Source organism: Varanus komodoensis, unplaced genomic scaffold, assembly GCF_004798865.1.
Source record: "Varanus komodoensis strain SLA01 unplaced genomic scaffold, ASM479886v1 scaffold5, whole genome shotgun sequence".
Classification (NCBI taxonomy): Eukaryota; Metazoa; Chordata; class Lepidosauria; order Squamata; family Varanidae; genus Varanus; species Varanus komodoensis.
In genome coordinates, this window is record NW_025336087.1 from 34,704,584 (window position 1) to 34,729,572 (window position 24,989).

General features: G+C 39.8%; 1 protein-coding gene across 14 annotated transcripts in view; it reads left to right on the plus strand.

Moving 5' to 3' along the window:
• The window catches only part of CSNK1G3 (casein kinase 1 gamma 3), a 77,984-nt gene extending 70,269 nt beyond the window's left edge, over window positions 1–7,715 (plus strand). For all 14 annotated transcript variants that reach the window (XM_044445869.1, XM_044445870.1, XM_044445864.1 and 11 more), the window contains one exon: window positions 5,334–7,715. In XM_044445869.1, coding sequence (XP_044301804.1) covers window positions 5,334–5,388 — 55 coding nt within the window. In that variant the 3' untranslated portion in view covers window positions 5,389–7,715. The remainder of the gene's footprint in view (window positions 1–5,333) is intronic.
• Window positions 7,716–24,989: the final 17,274 nt, after the last annotated feature.

Sequence of the window (24,989 nt, forward strand, 5' to 3'; positions counted from 1 at the left end):
GCCACCAAGCAGGCAAAGCAGAGCTCAGTACTTTGCACATCTACTCAGGAACGAGTCCCAATATAACAACTCCATTTTAAAATGTAAGCACATGTAAACTTTAAATATGCAGGAGAGTTTTGCTGTTGCGGTTATGTTGAGAATGTTTATTTTTCTATCTACCAAAAAAGTTTGGTAGTTGGAAAGGTGTACATCCTTCTGCTTTTTGTTGCTAGTCCTTTGGCAGGTCTGCTCACATCACTCTTTAGTTAGCCCATCTTAGCTAAGTTTTCTTTGCTCTCATGGGGTGCTGGATCAGTAACTGATGCTATCCATAGGAAGGCACAACAGGGTGTGGGTTCAGCTGGCAGTTGAGCATATGGATCTGCTGCTCCTCTTCTTCATTGCTGCTGACTGCCAAGCTGCTCAATTCAAGCCTTGATGTCTTCCTTGAGGGCTATTGCAGTGGTGCATAGTCGCACCTGCACAAGAAGCCCATCCTGTTTGCTCCAGCACTGGGGATTCCCATTTCCAAGGCAAACTGTTGGTATCCCCTGTGTGTCAGTTATTCCTATTGACTATTAGTAAGTGTGGTGAAAAGAAGGAAGGTAGGAAGCAGAAGATTATGTATGGAGGTTTGGCAGTTTGCATGACTCGGGAATATTTCATTATAGGCTTTGTTTCATAGTTATGTAATTTGTATTAATGCAAAATCTATTTAGGCTCTACCTTGTACTCATGAATAATTTCTTAGTTGTTCTGCAGCACAGAGGATATGTCAGTGGGTTCTCTGTACAGTTGCAGTAGGATCAGTGCAACCTCTTGAATCTGATATCCTTTTTGAGGCAAAGTCAGGTTTGTTCCTGTTTCTGAAGTCAGAAGACTTCAGACTAATTGAATTTAGCATGAACTGAGTGCATTGAACACTGTGTCTTGTTTGCTACCCTTTCATTTCTTTAGAATGTTCTGTTCTGTCCTGTAAAACCAAATATGCAGCTGTAAGCCTGTTTGTATTACTGTTAGCTTTATGTTTGTTACAAGTGTGAACTGAAACCAAATTTTGCAATATGAAGTGCTCCTCAATATGCCAGCCACGCATATTGTCTTCCAGAATGCTCTATTCTACTCCATCCTTTCCTCTCCTTCTTATTCTTCCCCCATATTTACTCAGCATTCTGTGGCTACTAAACATACTGATGCATAATTGAGCTGCTTTGGGAATCTTTTTGTTCTTTTTTTTTTTTTTTTGTCCAAAGGTGTTTTTGGATTTTTGCAGCTCTGTTGTGTATGAATGATACCATTTTGATTACTTACTTATCTACAAGCATGGCTAATAGTGGGAATACTAAAGCCCCAGATAACAGTTCTTAGCAAGTAACATATTAATTGTGAGAAAAGAAGTTTGTCTGGTAATACTAAAGTGACTCAGATTGGATTTTGAAGTGAGAGAACAAGGTGTTCAGTATCAAAGGAAGAGTGTACTTCTAAGAAGACCTAAGAGTTTTCACTCACTTATGTGGCTTTCACTTCTGTGCCATTTATGTCAGTCACAGGTGGGGACCTATTGAGTCACTGTTAGTATACTGAAAACCCTTGGTTAAATGTCAGTGTTGTACTGCAGCATAATATGTGTGGACAAATTTGGCACTTAACCTGCAACATTGTAGCTCTGCATCCTTCTTCCTTCAAGTACCTGTTTGTTGCATTGACATCTTCTTTGATACAATAGTTAGCTCATGTCTTCATAAGTCCCTTTTAGTTGGTTGTCAGATTTTTTGCTCTTGCCTCTTTGAAGTATATTCATATTCAACTTTGTTCTTGTCTGAATGGCTGTGACAAGGGTGTTCTTCAGGTGTATACTTTTGGGGGGACAGGTAAGGCTAATCTTAGTAGAGAAGTAGGAGACAGAAGTAGCTACCCAAGGAACATCTGTGTTAGCTTAGCATAAGTTGATGAAAGTTAGCCTAAAAGAGAAGAAAATGCTGTTGAGAATAGACAGCTAATGCATAAGAAATGGTATTTATTTATTTGATTTATACCCCTCTTTCTTTATTACAACAAATTCAAAGTGGGTTACATCATTCTCTTCCTCCTGCCCTCAGTCTTATCCCAACAACATCAATCCTGTGAGGTAGGTTGGGCTGAAAGTCTGTGACTTGCCCAAAGTCACCCTGTAGGCTCCATGGCTGAGCAGGGACTAGAACACAGATTGCCTGTATTCCAGTCTCACACTTTTAATCACTGCACGGGAATGAAAAGCCTGTGAAGTATAACTGGGAAATCCTGAAGTGCAGTTGTCTCTTAAAAGTGAAAGATGGAAAGGTCAACTTAGTTAAAGGAGTGAGGGGAAGGACACATTTCCTTTTCTGTACCTTAGCTCTTAGTCAGAAAAAGCTTTGGCATTTCCTTTTGTAGCCAGGTACCTTAGATGTTGTTAAATAAACTAGGCTGTGACATCATACAGGGCAATTTATATTAGCATATATTTACTGTCTTAAGAAGATAGTTCCATAAAAAGCTACTGAAAATAGTGGATGGCTGTTTTCATACAGCTATTATGAATTTGCCTTTAGAACATTTGGCAGAATATATTCATGTAAACTATACATGCTTTTCTGTGAAACAGCTTGTGTTTATGTATCTGCTGTCCATAGAGATACGAAATTTTTATCTCATAGAGAACTGATGCAGTAGAACACATGAAATAGCTACTGTTTAGTAATGCATGGGAAGGTGAGGCCCTCTAGTGACAATTTAGTTAAGGACATGTCATTTGGTTGCTACTGAAATTCTTCAGTTGTGTGTAGATACTTTTAAAGCAAACACAACAGCTTATACTGTGTTATGAAATGTGTATCAACTCAAAGAAACACAATGTTAGGAGATAAAGGCATTTAAAAATAGTATTCCCATTTTTGTCAATTCTGTAATGTGCTTGGAATAATATTCCCTATTTAATACTAATTCAAGAACTTTTTGGGAGGAGATGCTTTACAACCATCAAATCAATGGCCTTGGGACAAAGCATTTTGAGACTGTCTTTGAACCATGGATAAGGGAGTGTTCTTCCTTTTTGGAGCCCTTCCTAGGAAACAACCTTATACCTCAGTATTGCCTGTGATTGGCAGTCATTCTTAAACAGTGTTTAAGGGTTTTAATACTGCCTTATTGATATTAAATTTTTCCCTACCTTTCATCTGCCAACCTTTTTGCTGAAGGTTATGCTGGAACTATTAAACCAGGGTTTTGAATTGGCATTGGAAGCTGGCTTTGGAAACAGCTGGGTTAAGAGTCACACCAGTTTCTATTGACCCCAATTAATTATTGGCTACCAGTTATACATTTTGCATGCAACTGATGTGAAAGTAACACAAAATTTTTTCTTTGTCATCTTTGGGCCTGTTTTATAATATGCCACAACTGATGTCTGGCATTTAGGAGTCTGGCATTTAGGAGTAAGATGTCATCAGTAGTGCTCTGCTCTCCTCTCTCCAGTGTTTAGAGACTGTGATGAAAAAGGATGGGCTCTAACAAGTTTGAAACTGTGTCAGAAATGATGAGAGCTTTAGGTACTCAAATTACAAAGAAAGAAAATGTATTAATTATTGATAGTATTTCTGTTCTTTCCATCATTATTAATAACACAGACTTTTCTGAACTTGATCTTGATGCTTGATACTCAGATGATAGTCCACAGGGTATTTTATGAACTGCTTGAAATGCAATATCTTAGAAATTGTATGAAGCGGTGACCATCACATGTGAATTTTGTAACCTTGGATGTAGCATTCAGTGTTACGTACATTGGCCATGCTTAGAAAGCTTTTTGGAAACTTTAACTAGTGCAGCATATGAGTATCAACTTCTGAACTTAACAGCTAAAAACATAGCTAGTGCTTCAGAACAATTCTCTTTCAAATAGTACTAGCTATCTGAAACAATATCTGGTTATCTATAAGGTACTTAATCTTTTTAACATTCTAGATGACTTAGAACTGCATGTTTAATTTAAAAGTGCTTAATAAACAAGTGGACTTCAATAGGTTAAAATTCTGACCTGTGCTAGGATCATGCAGTAAACTTTATTGATCATAGAACTACTGTTCAGCAATGAACCCAAAGCAAAACCTACCAGATTCCAGTTTTTCAGCAATCACATTTTTAATTATGCATTCAAGAGTTTGCTGTAATTTTAATTTTTAAAATATAATAGCTTTAATCATGTGATATGTTAATGTTTATTGAATGTGGTTGTTAATATGTTCCTAAGACACCTTGTTGCTTTCATAAATGTGAAAGTGGAATTTCAAGAAAGCATGCTTTGGTTCAGCTAGTTTTCTGAAGCTGAGACACTGTATAATAAATAGGTAGAAACATTCACTAACATTACATTTTTAGTGTTATTGTTAGTGTCATTAAAAGAAGCCAAACAAATATTACTTAACTACATAAAAGTAAATCCAGAAACACATGACAGCTATTTCTACATGGCATTCCTATTTTAGCCACATTCTGCTATTAATGATGATCTAATCAACTAAAATTCACAATATATGAAGTGATTTCTATGTCATACTATGTGTACAGTGCCTAAATAATATACTACATCAAGTGAAACAAGTAGACTGAAAATGTTTTCCTATTTTTTGTGTAATTTTGGTGGTAAAAACATAAAAAAACACCATGCTGGACCAGACCAAAAGTCCACCTAGTCCAGCACTCTGAACGCATGGTGGCAGACCAGCTGCCCGCAGGATCCCTCAAGTAGATGGGTACAAGACCTCTTCCTGCTCAAGCTCCTCATCAACTGGTTTATGCAGGCATGTCACCTCTGCTAAAGGGGGTAGTGGCCAGCAAGGCTAGCAGTCACTGATAGTCTCCTACATCATTAATCTGTCCAATCCCTTTTTAAAGCCACCCAGATTAGTTGCCATTACCATTTCCCACGGCAGTGAATTCCATAGTTTAACTATATACTGTGTGAAGGAATACTTCCTTTTATCTGTCCTAAACCTATTCCCAGTCAACTTCATTGGATGACCCCAGGTTCAAGTGTTATGGGAAAACGGAGAAAAATGTCTCACTCTACTTTCTCCTCCCTCTCACTTTCATAAACATATCTTATGTTAATGAAACTCTATTGTTTTTCAATCTTGTACCATTTTCATCACATCATCATCATACCATCTGTATAGAAGTATCAGATGAGGAAATATTCAGAATCTGCTTATCATTTTTAAAAGTTTGTTTTTAACATTCTTTGAACTGACTTTAATTATAGCACATAGAATGATTTATTTTATGCTTGCTTTATTCTTCAGTTATCTAAGACTGTTTTTATGTCAAAATTGCAGGTGCTGCTGTTTTTTCAAGCGGAGGAAAAGGAAAACCATTCAGCGTCACAAATGACTTTGGAAGAAGGCAGATCATGGGGAATTACTTACGTGTTCATCTGCTATATCGTGATTAATCATCTCTCTAGTGACCACACATTTTCCGACAACCCACTTTCAATGAGAAGGTCCTCCTAGTAGCTTTGTTTTGGTGGTTCAACATACCTTAGTTTGGATCATCACTTCTGGAAGCTTTAAAGCTGTGTCAACATGAGTACTTATCTGACCACTGACATACTGGACCAATGGGGAAAAAATGCTGCTCTTTGCTCAGCAGGACTAAACTGTTCTAGAAAACATTAGCAATGATTAGCTAAAGACCAGATATTTCATAAACCTGGCATGTGCTGAGGTTTTTGTGATGCTGTACTGAAAGCAGTTGATTTTTGAGAGAACAATGGAAATGAAAACAACAGGACCCAAGCATTTAAAATATGTCTTGCTTTAAGATTTCTTTTGTCAGTAATATCTAAGCTGTTTCCTTCCCCCATCATTGCTTTGATGGTACTACATTTTGCAAATTGTTACCATTAAATCCTATCAAAGAATATGGTACAGTCACTGCCCAGTGGTACTAAGGCAGAAGCAAGAGGAGGAGTCATCTGATGACAAAAGCCTAAATGCTGTGGTTTATAGGAGAGAGAGTGAATCACTGTCAGTAAAATCTGGGTTTCACAATCTGCTTTTGTTGTGCCTCTACTTGAGATGCGGTGTAGTAGAAGTGGTAATAGTGCTTGTACAGAAATACAAAATGTATGTATAATGCAAGTTGTGCTTCCAGTTATGTACAACACCAGTGCTGAAACTTCAACAGAGGGAAGCTTCAGGGTTATTAAAACACACTACAAGGAAATAAAGGTGATCACTGATTAGTAAATTGGGTAATGAATCTGAAAATGTTCATCAAAAGCTATTGCTGAATGACCACTTTAAAAGTGAAGATCTGGATGTGCCATGTAACAAATATAGAACTTTTTGTAAATTATTTTGCTATTTGATTTAAGAAAAGATGTGGAAATGGTTGGATGTAATGCTGCCTTTAATGAATGCTAGCCTGTAGTTCCTGATTGCTGCTGGGGTTTCTGGAAGTTTGATGCTTTGATAAAATATTGTTAACACTACAACTAAAATACAGTTGATAGGATTCGACAGGTACTTTCCCCATTGCTCCTTGAAGTGCCTGTATTATGAACAAATTGTTCAGTAGAAAAGGCAGCCCTTTTTCTTTTCTTTTCTCTTCTCTTTACTTTTCTCTTTGCTTCCCAGATTTCTTCATTTAAAGCCATAATGACAGAGGTGTGCTTTTGTCATGTTTAGCTGTCAGCTTCAGTAAAGGAAAGAAATGGCTAAACAGATGTATTGACCAAAACTCAAATTGTGTATGTATGCTTTTAAAAAAGAGCATCCTAGAGCTAATTTTTAATAACTTTTGTCTATCAGTGCATGCCTTTTGGCATACTTATTTATTTTAATATCTTGTGGTAACATTCAAAATGTGTATTAAAATTGATAAATGCACACCTTTTGAATTCATTATTGCATTTACAGGGATTATTTAGTAATTTATTTTTTTCTTACCAGCCAAAAGTGCAGTGCATTGTCTTGAAATAGGTGCACACATTGTGCAGATCTGGTCATTGTTAGTCACTGTTGCTGATAATGAATTTAGTAAATGCTTGATCTAAAAGCTTGAACTTGGCCTATAAAAAGCATAGACTATATGACAGTCAAAAATTTTACTCTTCCTGTTTGTATCATTAATAATGTCTTAAAAGTCTCAAGGACACTGATCTTTATTTTATTTTTATTTTATCTTTTGAGGTGAGAGGATAGGTGGTTAACATGGCCATCCTAATGTGAACACTTCCTTTGCAGTATTTGACCAAATTTCTTTGTTCATGATATTTGTAAATACATTCAGTATCTTTCCTATTATGCAGCTGTTCAGGTTTATTCTCAAGGGTTTCTTTGGCCTGTACAGTGTTTATATGATCTGAACTCCTTACACATAACAATGTGTATATTAACCCCATTATGGACTTGAAGATTAAAAAATATATAAAACCTGTTTACTGCAAAGACCAGAATCTTGACATTGCTATTTAGCAATATTTAAGTACTCCATTTTAATGCTAAGGAAGACCTTGTCCTCGCAACACACAACTGGCCAATAGTAAATTATGCAGTTATGTTCAGGTTAAACCAACAATGTTTGCATTTATATGCTTTTTCCCTGTCTAAACTAATAAAAATCAACATTGCCTGAATGTCTCAATAATAAAACACATCCCTGTTTAAAAATATGTAATGGATGAAGAAGAAAAAATAAAGGTAGTTTTTTTACTTGTCTCTCCAATCTTTTCAGCAGGATTGAACTTGTGAAAATAACTGGTATAAAGTTCTTTGTTGCTATTTTCTATCAGTTGTAGTTTTAATTGAAAGACTACAAGCATGAAAAAGATGAAAAGGTTTTGGAATTATATAGTGTTGTGACTTGATAAAGAATTGCAATATTTGGGAGACTGGCTCTGCAATATTTCATTCTCATAATTTTAGCTGATTCTACTGACAAGATTTGTAGAAAACATTGGATTTCTGCAGCTTCAAGTGAAAAGGCCACTAAAACTGACATACTGCATTTGCAGTAATATAGCAAAAGGAACAGACTAGTATAATAGGCTATGCTAATCTCCTCCAGTTCCATAAATAAAGTACCATATCAGTGTTAGACATACTTTATTTTTAACAATTTAAAATTAAAGTTGAATCATGCTAGGTTTGCATAATTTATTTTTTGTCAGAAGTAAATGTATGCACTTGCTATGCCTATGCAGTATGGAATGGCTTTCCAGTGCTTTTTTCTCTCCTTAGTAAGTGATCTGCATTTCATTTTGTTGGACACAAGTTTTGCAGGGCTAATATAACCTGTATTATTTTGAGATGGGTACATAAAATTCATGAGTAATATATAGTAAGTGAAAAATGGAAGCTGAATGAGGAAGTCTTTTATTCATTAAGTGATTGAACTTGGAAAGCGTAGTGACTGAGCTAAGGCATATGCTGACACGAGCATCATAATTGGTACATTGCATTTATAGTGCTCAGGTTTTCCTCTTGCAAAGAACCTCAGGTGGCTTATACAGTTCTGTTCTATTCTCCCTTTTATCCATAAAAGAGTAGGCTAGGCTGAGAGTGACCTACTGGTTCAAAATCACCAAGTGAGTCTCATGGCTGGGGTTTGGGGGCTAGAACCCAGATCTCCAAGGTCTCCAGTCCAGCACACCAGCCACCACACTGCACTGACTTCCAGTGAAATGCACTTCTTGCATGTGGATGCCTCACTTGTGTGTGGTGATTGGTTAAAAAAAATGATTCACTAATAGAAATAAATGATTGTGGAAAAGCAGAAAAGCTGCATTCTTAAGACTGTTGCAAAAGTTCTCTATTTTGTTAGAAGGACAAGAGTGAGAACTGCAACAAACAGTCAAGCTGTTAACCGTCTTGTTAGGGTTGCAACTGGCTTACTATGTCCTTTTCTTGCATACTTCATTACACGGCCCAGTCCCCTAATCTCCCCCCTCCCCAAAAGAAAAGTATTGTGCACCTGTGGAGAATCCTCAGTCCTCTTTCGCCTTTTTGGTTCCCCCTTTTTGGAGTTTTTCAAAAGAGGAATTGGGTAATACTAGTGTTTCTGATGTTGCCACTTTGGCTACATAAGTATTCATATTTTATAGGATTCAATGTTAAGGAACTAAAAAACAGGGCTAACATATGGACTAAATAAGAATCAAGACACATCTGTGAAAGAAAATAAATACTGGTAGTAGGCAAGGTGCCAACCCATTAAGTGATTTAAAGGAAAGGACGGGCTTAATATATTCATGTTCATAGGATGGTACTGAAAAAAACAATCTATAGGAATCATGATGTACCTAGTACAGCTGGGTAATGTTACACTTCATTGTGTTATGTATGTAAGATATTTTCGATACTGTGCTACCCACTGACATGCCTAAGCCATGCCTGGAATGAAAAGACTACGAGACTAAGCTGCTGTTGCTGCAGGGAACACATCATCCACAAGGAAATTCAGTAAATATCATTGGTCTCCTTGCATCTTATAAGTGCACCGGTCGCGCTCCTGTTCCAGAACCAAACTTGATTTCCACCATAGTGGAATTAGTGCTGTTGCCAGTCAGGCTTCTCTGCATAGGGTTGGGAGCAGGGCAGGGTTGTTAGCTGACAGCAACATTCTGTTTAAAGGTAACTCAGTGCTGCCTTGCTCTTAAGACTTCCCTGGCAAGTTTTGTTTCTGTTCCTGAAAGTGGTGTTATTAGGTCACGTGGTTTATTTCTGCTTGATATAAAGCAGTCCAGTGGGGTTATTGATTTTAAAAGATGAGATCAGATCAGGATTTGTACGTGACAAATCCATGTTGGTTTCTAGTAACCACTGCATTGTTTTCAAAGTGTTTGCAGATTGACTGCTTTATGATCTGCTCCAGAATTTTCCTAGGGCTTGATGTTGTACTAACTGGCCTGTAGTTCCAAAGGCCCTTTCTTACTCTCTTTTTGAGGAGGACAACAATAGCTCTTCTCCTGTCATCTGGCACTTCATCCATCCTCAATGATTTCTCTGGATTCTGAGAGTGCTTCTGCCAGTTCTTTTATTACTTTAGGATGCAGTTTATTAGGCCCAGGAGATTTGAACTCATGCAAAGTGATGAGGTGCTTCTTGACCATTTGCCTATCAATTTCAGCATGCAATCCTTTTCTGTTGTCTTCTATCCTTTTTCTTGTTGGAATTGTTTCTAATTGATTTTCCTTTTTTTAAACACCCCCTTTCTCATTCGAATTTCTCACCATGAGACCCTACTTACCATTGTTCTGAATTTATTAAAAATGCCTTTCCTAAAATCCATGGTATATGTTTGGCTACACTTAGTTTTTGCTTCCTTTAGACTCAAGATTTCAGGTATAACATGGTCAACTATTGTTGTTGCTAGTCACAAAGTCGTGCCTGAGCCATCGTGACTCCATGGACAACATTTCTCCAGGCTGTCCTGTTCTCCACCATTCCTCGGAGTCCACCCAAGCCCACACCCACTGCCCCAGTGACTCCATCTAGCCGCCATGGTCAACTATAACCTTCATTAAAAACAGCAACAAAACCACCTCTTTCTTAATTATGAGTTTCTGAGGGAATGCTTGAATATGTAGTGGTGAACATGCCTTGCTTTTTTTTTCTGTACACGGTCTTGGAAACGGTACAAGGGGCATTAGTCCTATGCATGCTTAGCAAAGAAAACCTAGAACTCCCAGCATGGCCCAGCCAGCTATGCTGATGGAGAATGCTGGGAATTTTAGGCTCTTTTATTCTAAAATACCACCAGAGCTTGTAAATAAGAACCAGGCAAAACAATTAATGTAAATAGCCTATTAACATGTCAGTAGTGTATTAATTTATTTGGCACAGTGGAAAACGGGGAGCTTTTGGTTCTTTCTGGAAGATGGTGGTGGTTTTTAAATCATGAATACTGGCTTTCTGGTAGCTGTTGTACAGGAAGCCAGCAGTAGTGAAGAAGAGACCTTGACATGAATAAATATACAGTGAAATTGCAGGTCATATTTCTGAAATGCTTCCATGTTAAGAATTAATAAATGTTAGAGCTGACAGTGAAATGAAATTCATATCCTAAAGGTCAGTCCTCATCTCCATAACTATAAAACACTTTAAAGCTAGCTTTTATATATCAAAGGGATTAGTCCAACTTTGTTGTGATAGATTGGAACCCATTAAAACAACAAAGGTGCTGCTTATGAAGTTGGCAGACGTTGGTCACAGAGTGGTTTAAGGCACAATTCAATGCCCATTTAGACAGGGAAAAGGTTCCACAGCTGCAAGCATTCCAAATGGTGCATGGAGAATAGTGGAAGATGTAGGACTCTTTCTTTTGTCTGAACATGTATAGGGGGAGTATCCTTAGAGATGATTGCCTATATCAAATTTCAGTGCCTGCCTTCAAAACAGGAATATTTTAGCGACATGATTCAAAGATGTGTAAACATGTAAATGAATGCTAATAGAATTCACATTCCACATTGTTCAACTAGGGACTGATATTTTGTTTAGAGTATTGGTTCCTCCCACATCTATAAAAATATGTTTTTACCAAATTGGTTTGCTCTTAATTATTTTATGTTATTGGTGGAACAGAGTGGCCTCTTCTGGAGTGACCTCTTCTGCTGTGGTCTCTCTTCCTCTAGCCAATTGCTTTGGAGGGTTAAAGAACCATCTGAGATGAGCCTGGCCAAAAAAAAAAGGGGGGGGAGGTCCCATCGCTTGAGCACAGGGGTGTGAAACACAGTGGAAATACTTGAGTCATGTAGTCCAAGGTCAGATAACCTGTAACTAAACCGAGTAACTATGCTTATCCCAGATGGGTGAATCTCAGTTTTAGTTGCACTCCAATTTCTGCTTTATTTTTAAGTTCTTTTTACTTGTTTAGGAAGAAATTTGTGAATTTTGTAAGTTCTTATCCAAAGGGGAGTAAACAAACTTCCCATGCATTGGTGCTTGGCAGTTATTGCCATTGCAAAGAGAAGACAGTGTTTCTACCTGTCGGGAAAAGAAGATGTCAGGAAAAGAAATGGTGACAATTGCAAATCAGCATCACAAATTATGCTGGATGCAGGGATTTAAGACCAGACAAGTAAGAGCAAGACTCAGAGGCACAACAGAGCATGGGCTCTGAATGTTTTGCTAACCACGCCAGCCAGCCACCCTCACTGAATTTGCAGATAAGTTGTACCCAATGGGCAATTATGCAAATCAGCATGCATGGAATGGGGATGCTCATAAACCACCATGACTTGGTTAATCACCCAAGCTTATGCAACCCTGGTCAAAGTCTTCTCCCTGGAATCTGGACAAATGTTTTGCTTCTCACATTTGATTTTTTTTAAATACCATTTATTATGAAATCTGTAGGTTTTGCCATGTGAGCAGAACCTAAGAAAAACCATGCTGGATCAGAGTAAGTGCCCATCCAGTCCAGCACTCTGTACACATGGAGGCAAACCAGCTGCCCACAGGATCCTTCAATCGGGATGGGTGCAAGGCCTCTTCCTGCCCAGTTCCTCAGCAACTGGTATATGCAGGCAGGTCACCCCTGCTAAAGGAAGAAGCACATAGCCCACTGATAGCCTCCTTGTTTATGAATCTGTCCAATCCCTTTTTAAAGCCACCCAGATTGGTGGCCATGATTACTTCCTGTGGCAGGGAGCTCCGAAGTTCAACTAAGCATTGCATGAAGAAGTACTTCCTCTTACTTGTCATAAACCTTTCCCTAATAAGCTTTATGGGATGTCCCCAGGTTCAAGTGCTGTGGGTGTGAGAGAAAAATGTCTCCTTTTTCTCTATTCCATGCATACATTTAATCACATCAATCATGTCTCCCCTTACTTGCCCTTTTTACTAACTGACTAGTCCTACTTGTGTCCTCTGCTCATAGGGGAGCTGCTCCACCCTTCCAATCATTTTCATTGCCCTTCTTTGTACTTTTCCCATTCAATAATGTCTTTATACAGGTGATACAATAAGAACTGAGCACAATACCCAAAGTGTGGTCATACCAAGATTCTGTATGAGAGGATATTGTATAATATTCTTGCCAGAAATGGAATTGAACAAAAATCTCAACTAGGCCTAGCACTGATACACATTGGGTACAACTTAGCCTCCTATGAGGTATCTATTGGTGGAACATCTCCTCTCAGACTGTAATCTGGAGATTGCATGTCTGAATGCTCTCTGAAGTAGATACCCTGGTGTATAAAGCTGGTACATCAAGGAAATGGATTCTTGCCTGGTGCTCACATTATTTTCACAGGGGGTTCCTTTTGTGTTTGTGTTTGTGTTTTTTGTATTTAGGAAAGTATTCAGTCATGTATTTTGCCTTCACTCTGATCTGCTTTGGCCAGCAACATGTTCTTCTGCCAAGTGTTGCTTGGCCCTGGCAGGTACAAATATAGTTTATGCAAACCCAGATGTTAGGCCTTTTGGAGATCTGAACATAGCTTCAAGGCACAAGTCATGGGCCAATCTGGATGGGCTCATGTCCGGTAATGAGAGCATGAAGGACTTTCTCCTCTTTTCCCTTGCAAACTGCTTTGCACTCTAGGCCAGAAACTAATGACGCTGATGAAGAAGAGCAAGAGATGCCACCAACTACTGGTTCCCAGGAGTTCTCTGCCTGTCAAGCAAGCAAGGGGTGGCAGTGAACAGAAAGAGAAGTGAGAACAGTGAAAAGTGGCCTCAGTGAAAAACCAGGCGCAGAAAGATGTCTTGCCCAGGAGTCCTCCGAAGCCTGGAGCCAGCATTGCACAGCTCACTATGTGTGGCTCCTCTAAAATGGCTGTTTCTTCAGAGATTGTTTGCTTCTTGTTGTTCTTGGGGAAGTGCTAAACTATCATGGACTCAGAGGATCACGGGAAACAGAACCTCAGTGGCTTTTCTCTGACCCCTGCCATGCTGGGCACACACTGTGCAATTTGCCTGCTCATCTCATGGCATGCAGCTTGCCATGTCGTCTGAATCTGGTGAGGTGCAGGATGGGGGTGGTCAGTCGCCCAAGCATCTGCAGTGTTGGCCCTCTTCTTTTGCCTCAAGCCTCTGAAGTGTGGCAGGTGTTGCAGGAGAAAGGGCCTCCTTGGTAGCAATGCTTTGAATAGGGATCCCTCTCCCAGGGTGGCTTCTTAGATATTTCTATTGCTATCTTTACCCTATCAATTTCTTCAAAGTCTCCCAGGCTTTCTAAGCCTCTGCCAGTTGCCTTTACACCCTTTTGTATTTTCCTTCTGCCAGTGGCTGCTGCTGTTGTTGTGCCTTGAATTTTCTAAGTGCTCTGGCTCAACATCAGACATGCTATTGTTATTTTATATTGTTATATTGTTATTTATTTTATATTGTTTAATATTGTTATTTTTGTATTATATTGCATGTTGTGAGCCGCCCCGAGGCTTCAGCGAATGGGGCGGCATAGAAATGTTTTAATAATAAATAAATAAATAAATAATAAATGATGCAAAAGGAAAAAAAGAATGGAGCCAAAAGACGGTACTGGAGAAGCAGCTCTTTCCACAGTCTTCCTCTTGCTATGGTGTTTTTTTCCTACGAGATAGAAGGTGCACCCTCTCAGTAGCTGTTGGAGACCTGCTGATGGACAGGGCCAAGGAGTGCAGTTCTTCAGCTCTGCAGTGCACGTAACATGCTAAAGACCTGAAAAATAAAATGGTCTTTGTCTAGCACCAGAAAGACATGAGATTTGGTGCAAAGGAAACCTCCTGGAAAGTGGAATACCAGGAAAAGCAAAGGACCAAAAAGTCCCACCTAATTTCTGACCACTACCTGCCTCAAGTAGGAAGACTTTAGACCAGGGGTGGGCACCCTCAGAACCGCAATACAAATCTGACCTTCCTGACCTTTCAGTCAGATGGTCACGTGCCCCCTTCTTCCTGAACACCAATCATCTGGTGGTTTCCCCAGTTTCTCTTTTTCCTTCTTTCCCGTTCTTAAAAGTTGAAATGTCCCTTGAGGGTGGCTTAATAACAGCAAGAGTTTAAAGGTGATGTGGTCTTGGATTTTCGCCCACCATTTTGCTTCTGGCGCCATCCACCACTGCAGTGTGGTCACCAGGTCCTCCAACACTGAATTTGCTCTTTGGGTGAGGGGAGAATCCTTCCCTTGCTTCAGGCTGTCTTTTGTGATGTAGTAGTGTGGTATACTGGTTACAGTGCCAGAACTGCAGGGCTGGTACCCAGGAGATCTGAATTCTAGTCCCTGCTCAGGCATGAAGCCCTTTGGGGGACTTTGTACCATTCACGGACTCACAGTCCAACCTACCTCACAGGATTGTTGTGCGGATGAAATGGAGAGGAAAACTTTGCAAATTGCCTTGGGTTCCTTGTAAGAGCATGGAAGGATATTAACAACTACAACAACAACTTGATTTGTCAAGGACACAACTAATACTTATCTTCTTTCACACTCCACCACCATTCTGTTTTATGACTCCTTCAACTTTGTTCCTTTTGTTCTTTGCAAGGCCCAGAGACTTTTAGTAATGGGAAGGCATAGAAAACTTTTAAACAAACAAACAATAAAACATTATCTTTGTTACAATGGCACCACAACTGTTTGCCAGTGCTGATCTTAACCATTCTGAGTGCAGCTTCTCATTATAAACTCAGTTGAACTGCAGCACCATTATGAGTACAGGAATAAGATGCAGTCTGTACCGGCTGCAGTTTGCACTCTGGCACTCACTTGGGGTGTGAGACCTCAGCTTCAGCCCCAAGGTCTGATCCAGCCAAGTGTTCCTTGAGTCCGTAGCTCAGGATGTCCCATTTCTCTTAACAGGGCAACTCACTGAAAGCACAGCTTTTACACATTATTTGTGTGCAGGTCAACGAACCGTTTTGCCACTTGATGGCAGCATTGCCTATGTATTTGAACAGGCAATTCTTTCTCTTGCCTGGTTAAACACTGGCCATGTAAAAAGATTGATAGCAATGCAAATGTATTTATAACCACTAGAGATAGTCACCTTCCACCCCAATTAGCCCCTGAATTGATTTAGTGAGGAAAAAACATTTATTACTGAACAGCCCTACAGATTTGTGTGGCATTATTTCAGTACGTTTTAGGAGAAATTTGTACAGAAGAGGACCTTATATAGATAAGTGTAATGTAATAAGGTGGCAAATAAGTCACTTATGGAAGGTGGAGTGACTGATATGCTTATAAAATGCATTGGTTAGACAAAATGGTTTATGAGGGATTTGCACAATGCACTAATTTTTTTTTTCATTTCATCTCTGTGTTTTTGAAAGAGATTTATTCATGAAGAGTTACTTGGAATGAAAGCACTGATGTACCAAAAAAGGGTGTTTCTTTCTGTGAGCTAGCAAAAATCAATTATGGTTTGGAAGTGAAGTCTGCTTCTCAAATGAGTGCCCCTTGTGGGTGCTGAACCGTATCCCAGTTGATTAGCATGGCAAGTTTTCTTTCTTTGCAGGTGAACAAAAACTTTAACAATCCCATAAATATGCTGGCAAAAAAGCTGCCCACAAGAGGCTTTAGGCAGGAAGCTGATAGATTTGCATGGTGAAAAGTTAAAAGACACTTTACAAGGTGTGATTGTGCAGGACTTGCGGTCTGAAGGATAGAACAGCCTCACCCCAGCATTAATTTGATTTTCTATTGCACTTATTTAAGGTGGGTTTTCTTTTAGCTAACATTGGATCAATATTGTAAAAAGCTATTCCCCATCTATAATATAAATAGTCTGTCTTGCTCAGGATAAGTAGTTCAGCATAAACAGACTGGATCAGCAAATAAGGTTCTACTCTACTCTTCCCTGTAAAGTCACATTAGTGTAAAAGCCAGAACTGGCAATCAGGCTTTAGTCTGTGAAATGTGTGTAACGGGGAAACCTTTGCTCATGCCCTCTTTTCATCATATTGACTTAAAGACACTTTTGGAATATATTTGTTTTTAGTGCAAGAAGAAATCCATCAGCTACTGAAAATTGACAAGGCCAGGCAAAGAATGGTCATCATAGATGTGCTGATTTCAGTTCTGGTGGCTTTGAACAGGACTAGAACTTAGAATCACAGGATCATTCACACAGAATGCTGTTGTATCTGGGGAGACTGGAGAATAGCCTTACACCCATGGCCAGCAATGTCCTCGAGCGTTTCTGCATAGCTCCTGTGGTCCCAGCATTCTAATTGGCACTCAGGTCTGTGGGCAGTGGGCCAATCTGAGTGGCTGGTTTACATTTCTGATGGTCTGGAGAAATGCCACACTGGCCATCTGGGATACCGTGGGAAGTGCAAGCTCAGCAGCTCAGTGGCAGCCAGAGGTGCTCCCTGGGGGTCGGCCAGGTGGGCCACAGCCACGGAAAAGGGGGCAGAGCCTCATGCCTGCCGCACCCTGTTGAACAACATTTTTTGCCTCGCTGGTCTAAACAGGGTTACCGAAGCACAAGAAAGGGATGGAGAGATGGGGGCACGGGGAGAGCGGAGGGATTAATTCAAGAGAAAACGTTGAATGGGTTGTGGCCAGAGGCCACACGCTGTATGTCTGAGGAATCACGGGATAATTCATAATCCTAGCTCTGAAACTTGGAGGGGTTAATCAGGGATCTGGGCCCCTTGCTTCATGGTTGGCACAGAAAGGTCTGCACCGGCTGTCCTCTGAGGTTCGGATATTGACTCCAGAGAAGGGAAAAGGGGGCATTTAGATGGGTGGGGAAGGGAGGAGACCAGAAAGGCCAGGATATGAGCTATCCGAGCCAGACTCACCCCCCCCCCACTCAAAAACACCTTTACAAGTAAGACAAAAAAGCCCATCTACTGAAAAATGAAGCATGGCAGACCAGCTCCCGCTACCATCCATAGGACAAGCTCCCCCTCAGTTTGCAGTTTATGATCATCCACATCACAGTCCACAGCATTGCAGCCTCAATGTTGGTAGAATAATGTCAGTGTCAGAAAGGAATAATGGAAATTATTCACATTCCTCAAATGTCTTTCTAAATTTACCAATCTGAAAGAGAAAAACTAAATACAGAAAGGGAGTTTGCATTTTGCATTTGAAATTTTAGCTCTGAATTTAGCTCTAAAGTACTTGCTATCATCTTTTGATTGTTATGATGTTGGCGAGCATTAAATATTACATTTCATATGCTGTCAAACATTAAATATAATTGTGTATTATTCAGAAAATAACTTTGACAAACCATTTCATTCTGAACTAAAATAAACACTTTGGCATGCCAACCACCAAATACTGTTAAATCCAAAATAATGTTGCATATCAGCCATCAAATTTTGACTGTCAACTATTAAGCACTGAAATTTGGATGTCAAATGTAGGTTTCAAATACTAGCTGGATATCTGACACATATTATGATATTTGGATAATACCTGAAGCAAACTCAGCATTGTAATCTGCAGAGAGTTTTAAGGATAATTTTGGAAGAAAATCCTTCTCAGTTCAAGTGCTTTCCTGCTGATGCTATGCAGTTCTTCTATTCTGCTAGGAAAAAAAATGCACACTTGCTGGACATCTCCAGGGGTTGGTGATTTTCCCCATGTACCAATGAAGAGCTGCCTTATACCAGCCTTTCCCAGCCTGATGCTCACCAGGTGTATTGGACCAACTGCCATCAGTCTCTCCAGCATGGTCAATAGTCAGAAATGATGTGTGTTTTAGTTCAAACCATCTGGAAGGCACCAGGCTTGGGGAAGGCTACCTTATGAATAAAGGACAGATTTGTTTGTTTATTTAATCAATTTATAGACAGCCCCTTAACTCCCCCCCCCAAAAAAAATCCAAACAAAAACGAAAAGAAAAAACAAAAGCAAAAACAAAAACCTGGTTGTATAAACTTGTAACTTTATAGTGGAACCTACAGCTGGGAAATTACCATATATTCAGAGCTCCTGGAAATATTGTTTATACATGTAAAAGAAAGGCAACAGTGTATGTACTACTGAGCCGTACCGTAGGCATATCAGTAAAGTATGGGATGAAGAGTACTGGCTGTTACTTAGGCTCTGCACACAAGGCTTCTTCTACAGGGTCAAGATATCACACTGGGCTAGTCTCAATCAATTTTGGCTTTGAGCACCTAAGGATTGAGGCCTTTGAATTGTGGTGCTGGAGGAGACTCCTGCGAGTCCTTTGCACCGCAAGGCGATCAAACTGGTCAGTCCTAGAGGAGATCAACCCTGACTGCTCTTTAGAAGGCCAGATCCTGAAGATGAAACTTAAATACTTTGGCCACCTAATGAGAAGGAAGGACTCCCTGGAGAAGAGCCTAATGCTGGGAACAATAGATGGCAAAAGAAGAAGGGGACGGCAGAAGATGAGGTGGCTAGATGGAGTCACTGAAGCAGTTGTGTGAGCTTGAGTGGACTCCGGGGGTTGGTGGAGAACAGAAAGGCCTGGAGGAATGTTGTCCATGGGGTCGTGATGGGTCGGACACGACTTCACAACTAACAACAACAACAAAAGTCTCAATAAATTCTACCTGCAAAAAATTTGAAGTTGAATCTTGAATCATTCATACTTTTTAGTTTGAATAATTTCAGTGTTAAATGGAAGCATTCAACACATATAAATTTATAAACTATACAATCCATTTTATGAAACACTAAGAACCTCAATATGTTGTTGTTGTTATGTGCCTTCAAGTCTAGAAGTTCTCTGACTTAAGGCAATCCTATGAATGAAAGCCCTTCTAGATGTCCCATCCTGCTCAGTTTTTTATAAATTCAAAATTGTGGCTTCCTTTATGGAGTCAATGCATATCATATTTGGTTTTCCTATCCCAAAGTTTACAGAAACACTTTGTGCATAAATAACTTTATACAAGCAACTTTATACTTTATATAAGTGACTTATACAGAATGCCTGACTCCAGATGTCTTGTGTCTCATATCTTTTCTTCTGTAGGCAAAAACAGCTAGGAAAACCAGTTATGGCTGCAGAACTCCAAAATGTTTGATCTAATGCAAGTATATTTGAAGGCCAGTAAAGCCCACTATACACCTTATAGGCACAGAATCATAGAATCTTGAATTAGTAGAATTGGATGGGGCCAAGAAGGCCATCTAGTCCAATTCCCTGCTGTTGCAAGTCACCAATTCACACGGTTCCACTCAAATGGCTGTTTACTTAAACCTTGAATATCTGTAGTGTGGCAGAGTCTATGACCTCTCTAGGCAACTGGTTCCACTGTTATATTGCTTTGAAGGAATATAGTGAGGAAACCTTTCCTGATATTTAACCTGAATCTGAGCTGTTGCAACTTAAGTTGATTATTCTGTGTCCTACACTCTGGTATCAGCAAGAAGAGATCTTGATCTTCCTCTTTGCAACAACCTCTGAGGTACTTGAGTGAAATCATTTGCCCTCTCAGCCTTCTCTTCTCAGGGCTGAACATGCTCAGTTTTCTCAGTCTCTCCTCATGGGACAGTGTTTCCAAGGCCTGGATAATTTCTGTTGCCCTCCTCCAGACCCTTTCTAATTTTTCTACATCTTTCTTAAATCTTGGTGCCCAGAACTTGACAAAGTAATCCAGATGAGATCTGACTAGTGAGGAGTATAGGGGAACTGCCACTTCTCATTATTTGGAAGTAATATATCTATGAATGCATCCCAAAATAGCATTTCCTCTTTTTGCAGCTGCATCACATTGTTTCCTCATATTGTTGCAGCCCAAATATGTTTGGAAGGCACAAGATTGGAGAAGGCCGATCTAAGGTTTCCAGCTTTACATTTAAAGCAACTACAAAAAAACCAAAGGTGGAACAACAATACCTAATATTACTCAATATTATATGGTGTCACTGTTATTTGTGATAGTTCAAACAGCCAAACTTCTATTGAACATTGGAACATCTAGAAGTTTTAGTAACATGATAAGAATGAAGATGGGAAAAGCAAAAGAATCACATAGAATTTAAAGGAAAAAAAAACTTTTCAATGTTATTCTATTCATCTGATGAAAAGAACTTATGCCAAAATAAATTTGATAATCTTAGACATGCTACAAGGCTCTTTGTTCTTGTTTTGGCCATAGACTAATATGGCCACCTGCTGATACAGACTAAAATGAACTATCCAAACAGGATGGATATAGAATACATTATAACTATCCAAACAGAATACATTGACATGGGTATAGAATAAAGATAGAAAACTTCCAGCTACGTAAGTCACCTTTGATGCCTTCATCCTATACATACTTTTCAGCAAGTGAAGACATATTTTATTGTGAACTATGGAAAATATAGTTTCCATATCCGATTTTTAATATGCTCAGCAGTTATTATATAACAGGGGTTGCCAGACTTGGTCAATGGAAGAGCCACATATGGTAAATGTCAAATGTTTGAGAGGCACCAGCAGGTGCCTGCAGGCAGTAGGTGGCAAGCAGGTGTATGTGGGTGCAAGCAGCAAGGCACAGAATAAACTCATGAGCTTCGGTTTGGTCACCCCTGCTATATAAGAACAGAACCTCAAGATATGATAGCATTCAGAGCTTTTAAATATATCAGTCTGTTAAGAGTTGGCAATCTAAAATCTTGGCAGAGGATGAGGTGGCTAGATGGAGTCACTGGGACAGTGGGTGTGGGCCAGGGAAGGAGAGGCCAGGAGAGCCTGGAGGACTGTTGTCCATGGGCTTGTGATAGGACAGGCATGACTTTGCGACTAAATGAACAACAACAACAACAACAACAACAACAAACTAAAATCTGTAATATATTGTTGGAGAAACAAGAAATAGTGAGCGGCATCAAAATGGAGGGGAAATGGAATAATATTAGTCTAGGCAGTACAAAAATTACATGGAAGTTGGAGCTATAAACCTCCCAATGTGTATAAGTTAGTGTACAATGGTTCGTAACGCTATACACATTAAGAAAGCCAGATAAAGGTCTGCGATCAAAAGTGTAAGTCTGAAGTGCTAATTCTCAGTCATAAATGGTGCATTTGCAAATTATCTCTTTGACTCTAGTCCAGAAGCCATTCATCTCTGTTATTGCACACCCCACAATCATGGGGTGTGAGTCAGCGAAGATCTTCAATGAGAAAGGGCATTTGCTAGGAACACCGAGAGACCTTTCATCTGTTCCCTGATCTTGTGCATGATGCCATATCAGACTCAGTCTATCCTGTACATGAAAAACTTACACACCATCTGTAAGGGAAAGCATCAAAGGGTAACAATCATATGTGAGACAAGCTTGCAAGATGTTAATTACTAAAGAAAACCATACCACTGGTCCAGTATGGTTTACAACAAAACCACAAAAAGGGAAGCAAACAGGAGGCTCTATAACAAAGTACGATCAGATTAATCAGAAGATTACTCTTTATTTCTTCTGTCTCATGACTGGTGTTTAGGATAAAAAATAGTTGTGATTCCCTTGATGACTGGAAACCCACTATCTGAAAGTCTGTTGAAGGCTGTGTTTTAAAGAGTCACCAAGGAAGAAAATGTTCCTATTTTTTTGCATAGACTTACATAAGTGTGACTTATATGCAAAAAGTAAATAGGTTTAATTCTGTAATCCAGGACTATCTAATGCCAATGACTTTAATAGGATGCGTGGATTATAATATGTTTGATTGTAATTACTAACCAACAGTTATAAACTGTGATAGGATGCTGTTGTGATTGCCTTAGATAATTATTTTCCCTGTTTTATTGGTCCCTATTTTGCTGGAAATTAACATACACTTCCATTTTTTGACAGTAAAACACATAATCTGCAATTATTGTGTGTGTTTTTCAATGGGTTAAGGTTACATAAGTGTTTTTTCACTAATGTTGACATTATGCATTTTTTCCCTTAAAAGCATACACAGGCGTTTGGATTGGATACGAAGAGAAGTAATTTCACAGAAAGAAAGTTACCCATCCCCTCATCCATTCCCCTGCAGGTTCCTGTGCCCCTAGAACAGCCTTCACTGAACAATATAGAATAGGTTGATGTGTGAGAGAATGATTTGGCTGTTTTTTCAGCCAGGTATGGGTATAGTGATCTGAATGTGTGGAGTTTGAATCTGTCCCTTTGTCAGGATCAGACCACTGACTGCTGAGACTTGGACTAAAGACAGTTTTCTACTGTGCAAGAGTGGGGGACCTATTGAGATGGCTGGCCCCCAGAGGCTGAAGGATCCAAATGGTTTCTAGTTGACATGGCTGGTGGTCCTGTCAAATCCCTGACCAATCTCTGGAATGCAGAGGTGACCCAGATGGTTGACACGATAGTGCCTGAATGCTCTGTCTGTCTTAGGGCTTGGATGGCTCTGTGCTATATCCTGGAGCTGAGAGTGATGAAAAAAGGAGGAGATGGAGGAAAACTCCTAGTAGATGCAATCAAGCCCTGGTACGTGTCTGTCTTTTCGTATACTTGGAGACAATGAGAGTGGCAAAGAAACAATATCTCACGGCCTCTATTGGATCCTCTCTCTGCCTCTTAGTGGAGCTCCCTAGGGTTGTCCAGGGCCTGCTCCATGCTGGATATCTTAGGGTCATTGGAAGCCACAGCAACATATTTGCAGTGCACTTCCAGGATAAAATCTCTGGCATCTGCTGGGACTTAGACTCCAATGTTATTGCACTGGAATCAGAGGCGATATCCAAGCACAGCCTACTCAAGTTATCTTGGAGAGGTTCCAGCTAGTAGAGCTTAAGGCTGATGACAAGGTGCTTGGACAGGTTTGTGCAACTGCTTCTGAAGTGGATCCTTGCTGCTCTTGGCTGATAAAAGCTGAGGAAACAGGTGACTGGCCAGGGAAATGATTAATGCTTCTTCACAGGAGGGAGTGCCGCTGAAACATATGGTGGTGGGTTTCTACCAAAGCAACCCTCGTTATATCCAGAAGTTCTTAATTCTTTCCTTAAGAAACATTCCTTTCTAGGGCAAAGTCCTTGAAAGGATGGTGGCCAACCAACTCCAACATTTTTGGATGGGGCAATTTATCTGGATCCATTTCAGTTGGAGTTTGGGCTGGGTTTTGGCAAAAATAGTGGCTGTGCCGCCATTTAGACAGGAATATCCTGATTTCAGTCATCTATGCTCAGGTAATCTCTAACTAGATTACTGCAATATACTCTATACAGCTGCCCTTTAAGACGCAGCCTGTTTAGAAGCTTCAGCTTGTGCTAAATATGGCAGGCATATTAGTAAGGGACCAGAAGGTCTGAACACGTAACAGCAATTCTGGTTTGCTTGTAGTGACCGCCTATATGTTTCTGGCCCAATTCAAGGTGCTGGTTTTAACCTATAAAATCACGCATGGCTTGGAACTACAATGCCTGACAGAGTAACTTTCCCAACCACCAATCAGCACTTTCAAGGAAGTCTTGGTTTGTGGCAAGAAGGAGAAAGGCCTTTTCAGTTATGGTCCCTCAATTATGGAACAAGCTCACCACTGGCACCAACCCTGATATCTTTTCAGTGCCAGGTTAAGTTGGTCCTCTATGCCAGGGCATTTACTTAGTTTTATTTGATATTGGGACATTGTCAACTGCTTAACAGGTCTGGTGACTTAATTTGAGAAAGCTGTTGTAGCATTTTAAATTTGGTTTTTACTTTTCCTTTGTATTTTTATTGGGTTCCATTGTACTATATTTATTGCATTCTTACTGTATTTTATCTGTTGTTGTGAACTGCCCAGGAACCGTGGCTATCAGTCAGTTCACTCACAGTGTAATCCTATTTAGAAGTGGCTGTTAAATGGGTCCCTTTTCTCCAGGTTAGACTGTATGGCCCCCTTAGCAATGTGCACAAAAGGAAGGTTTCCTTACCTCCTTTTCTGCAGGCCCTCCTGTCCCTTGCCTCTTAGGAGAACCTTGCCTGCAACCATTTTGCGTGTGTTTTGTGGGGCTTCTGGTGGCTGGAGGGGAAAGGAAGGGCTAAAAGTTTCCTTCTGTGAGCCTGACTTATGTCACCTTCAGATCCAAGTCACTGACATTTTCAAATTGATTGCTGTAGATATCCATGTATTTGCTCACCACTGTTTGCAGC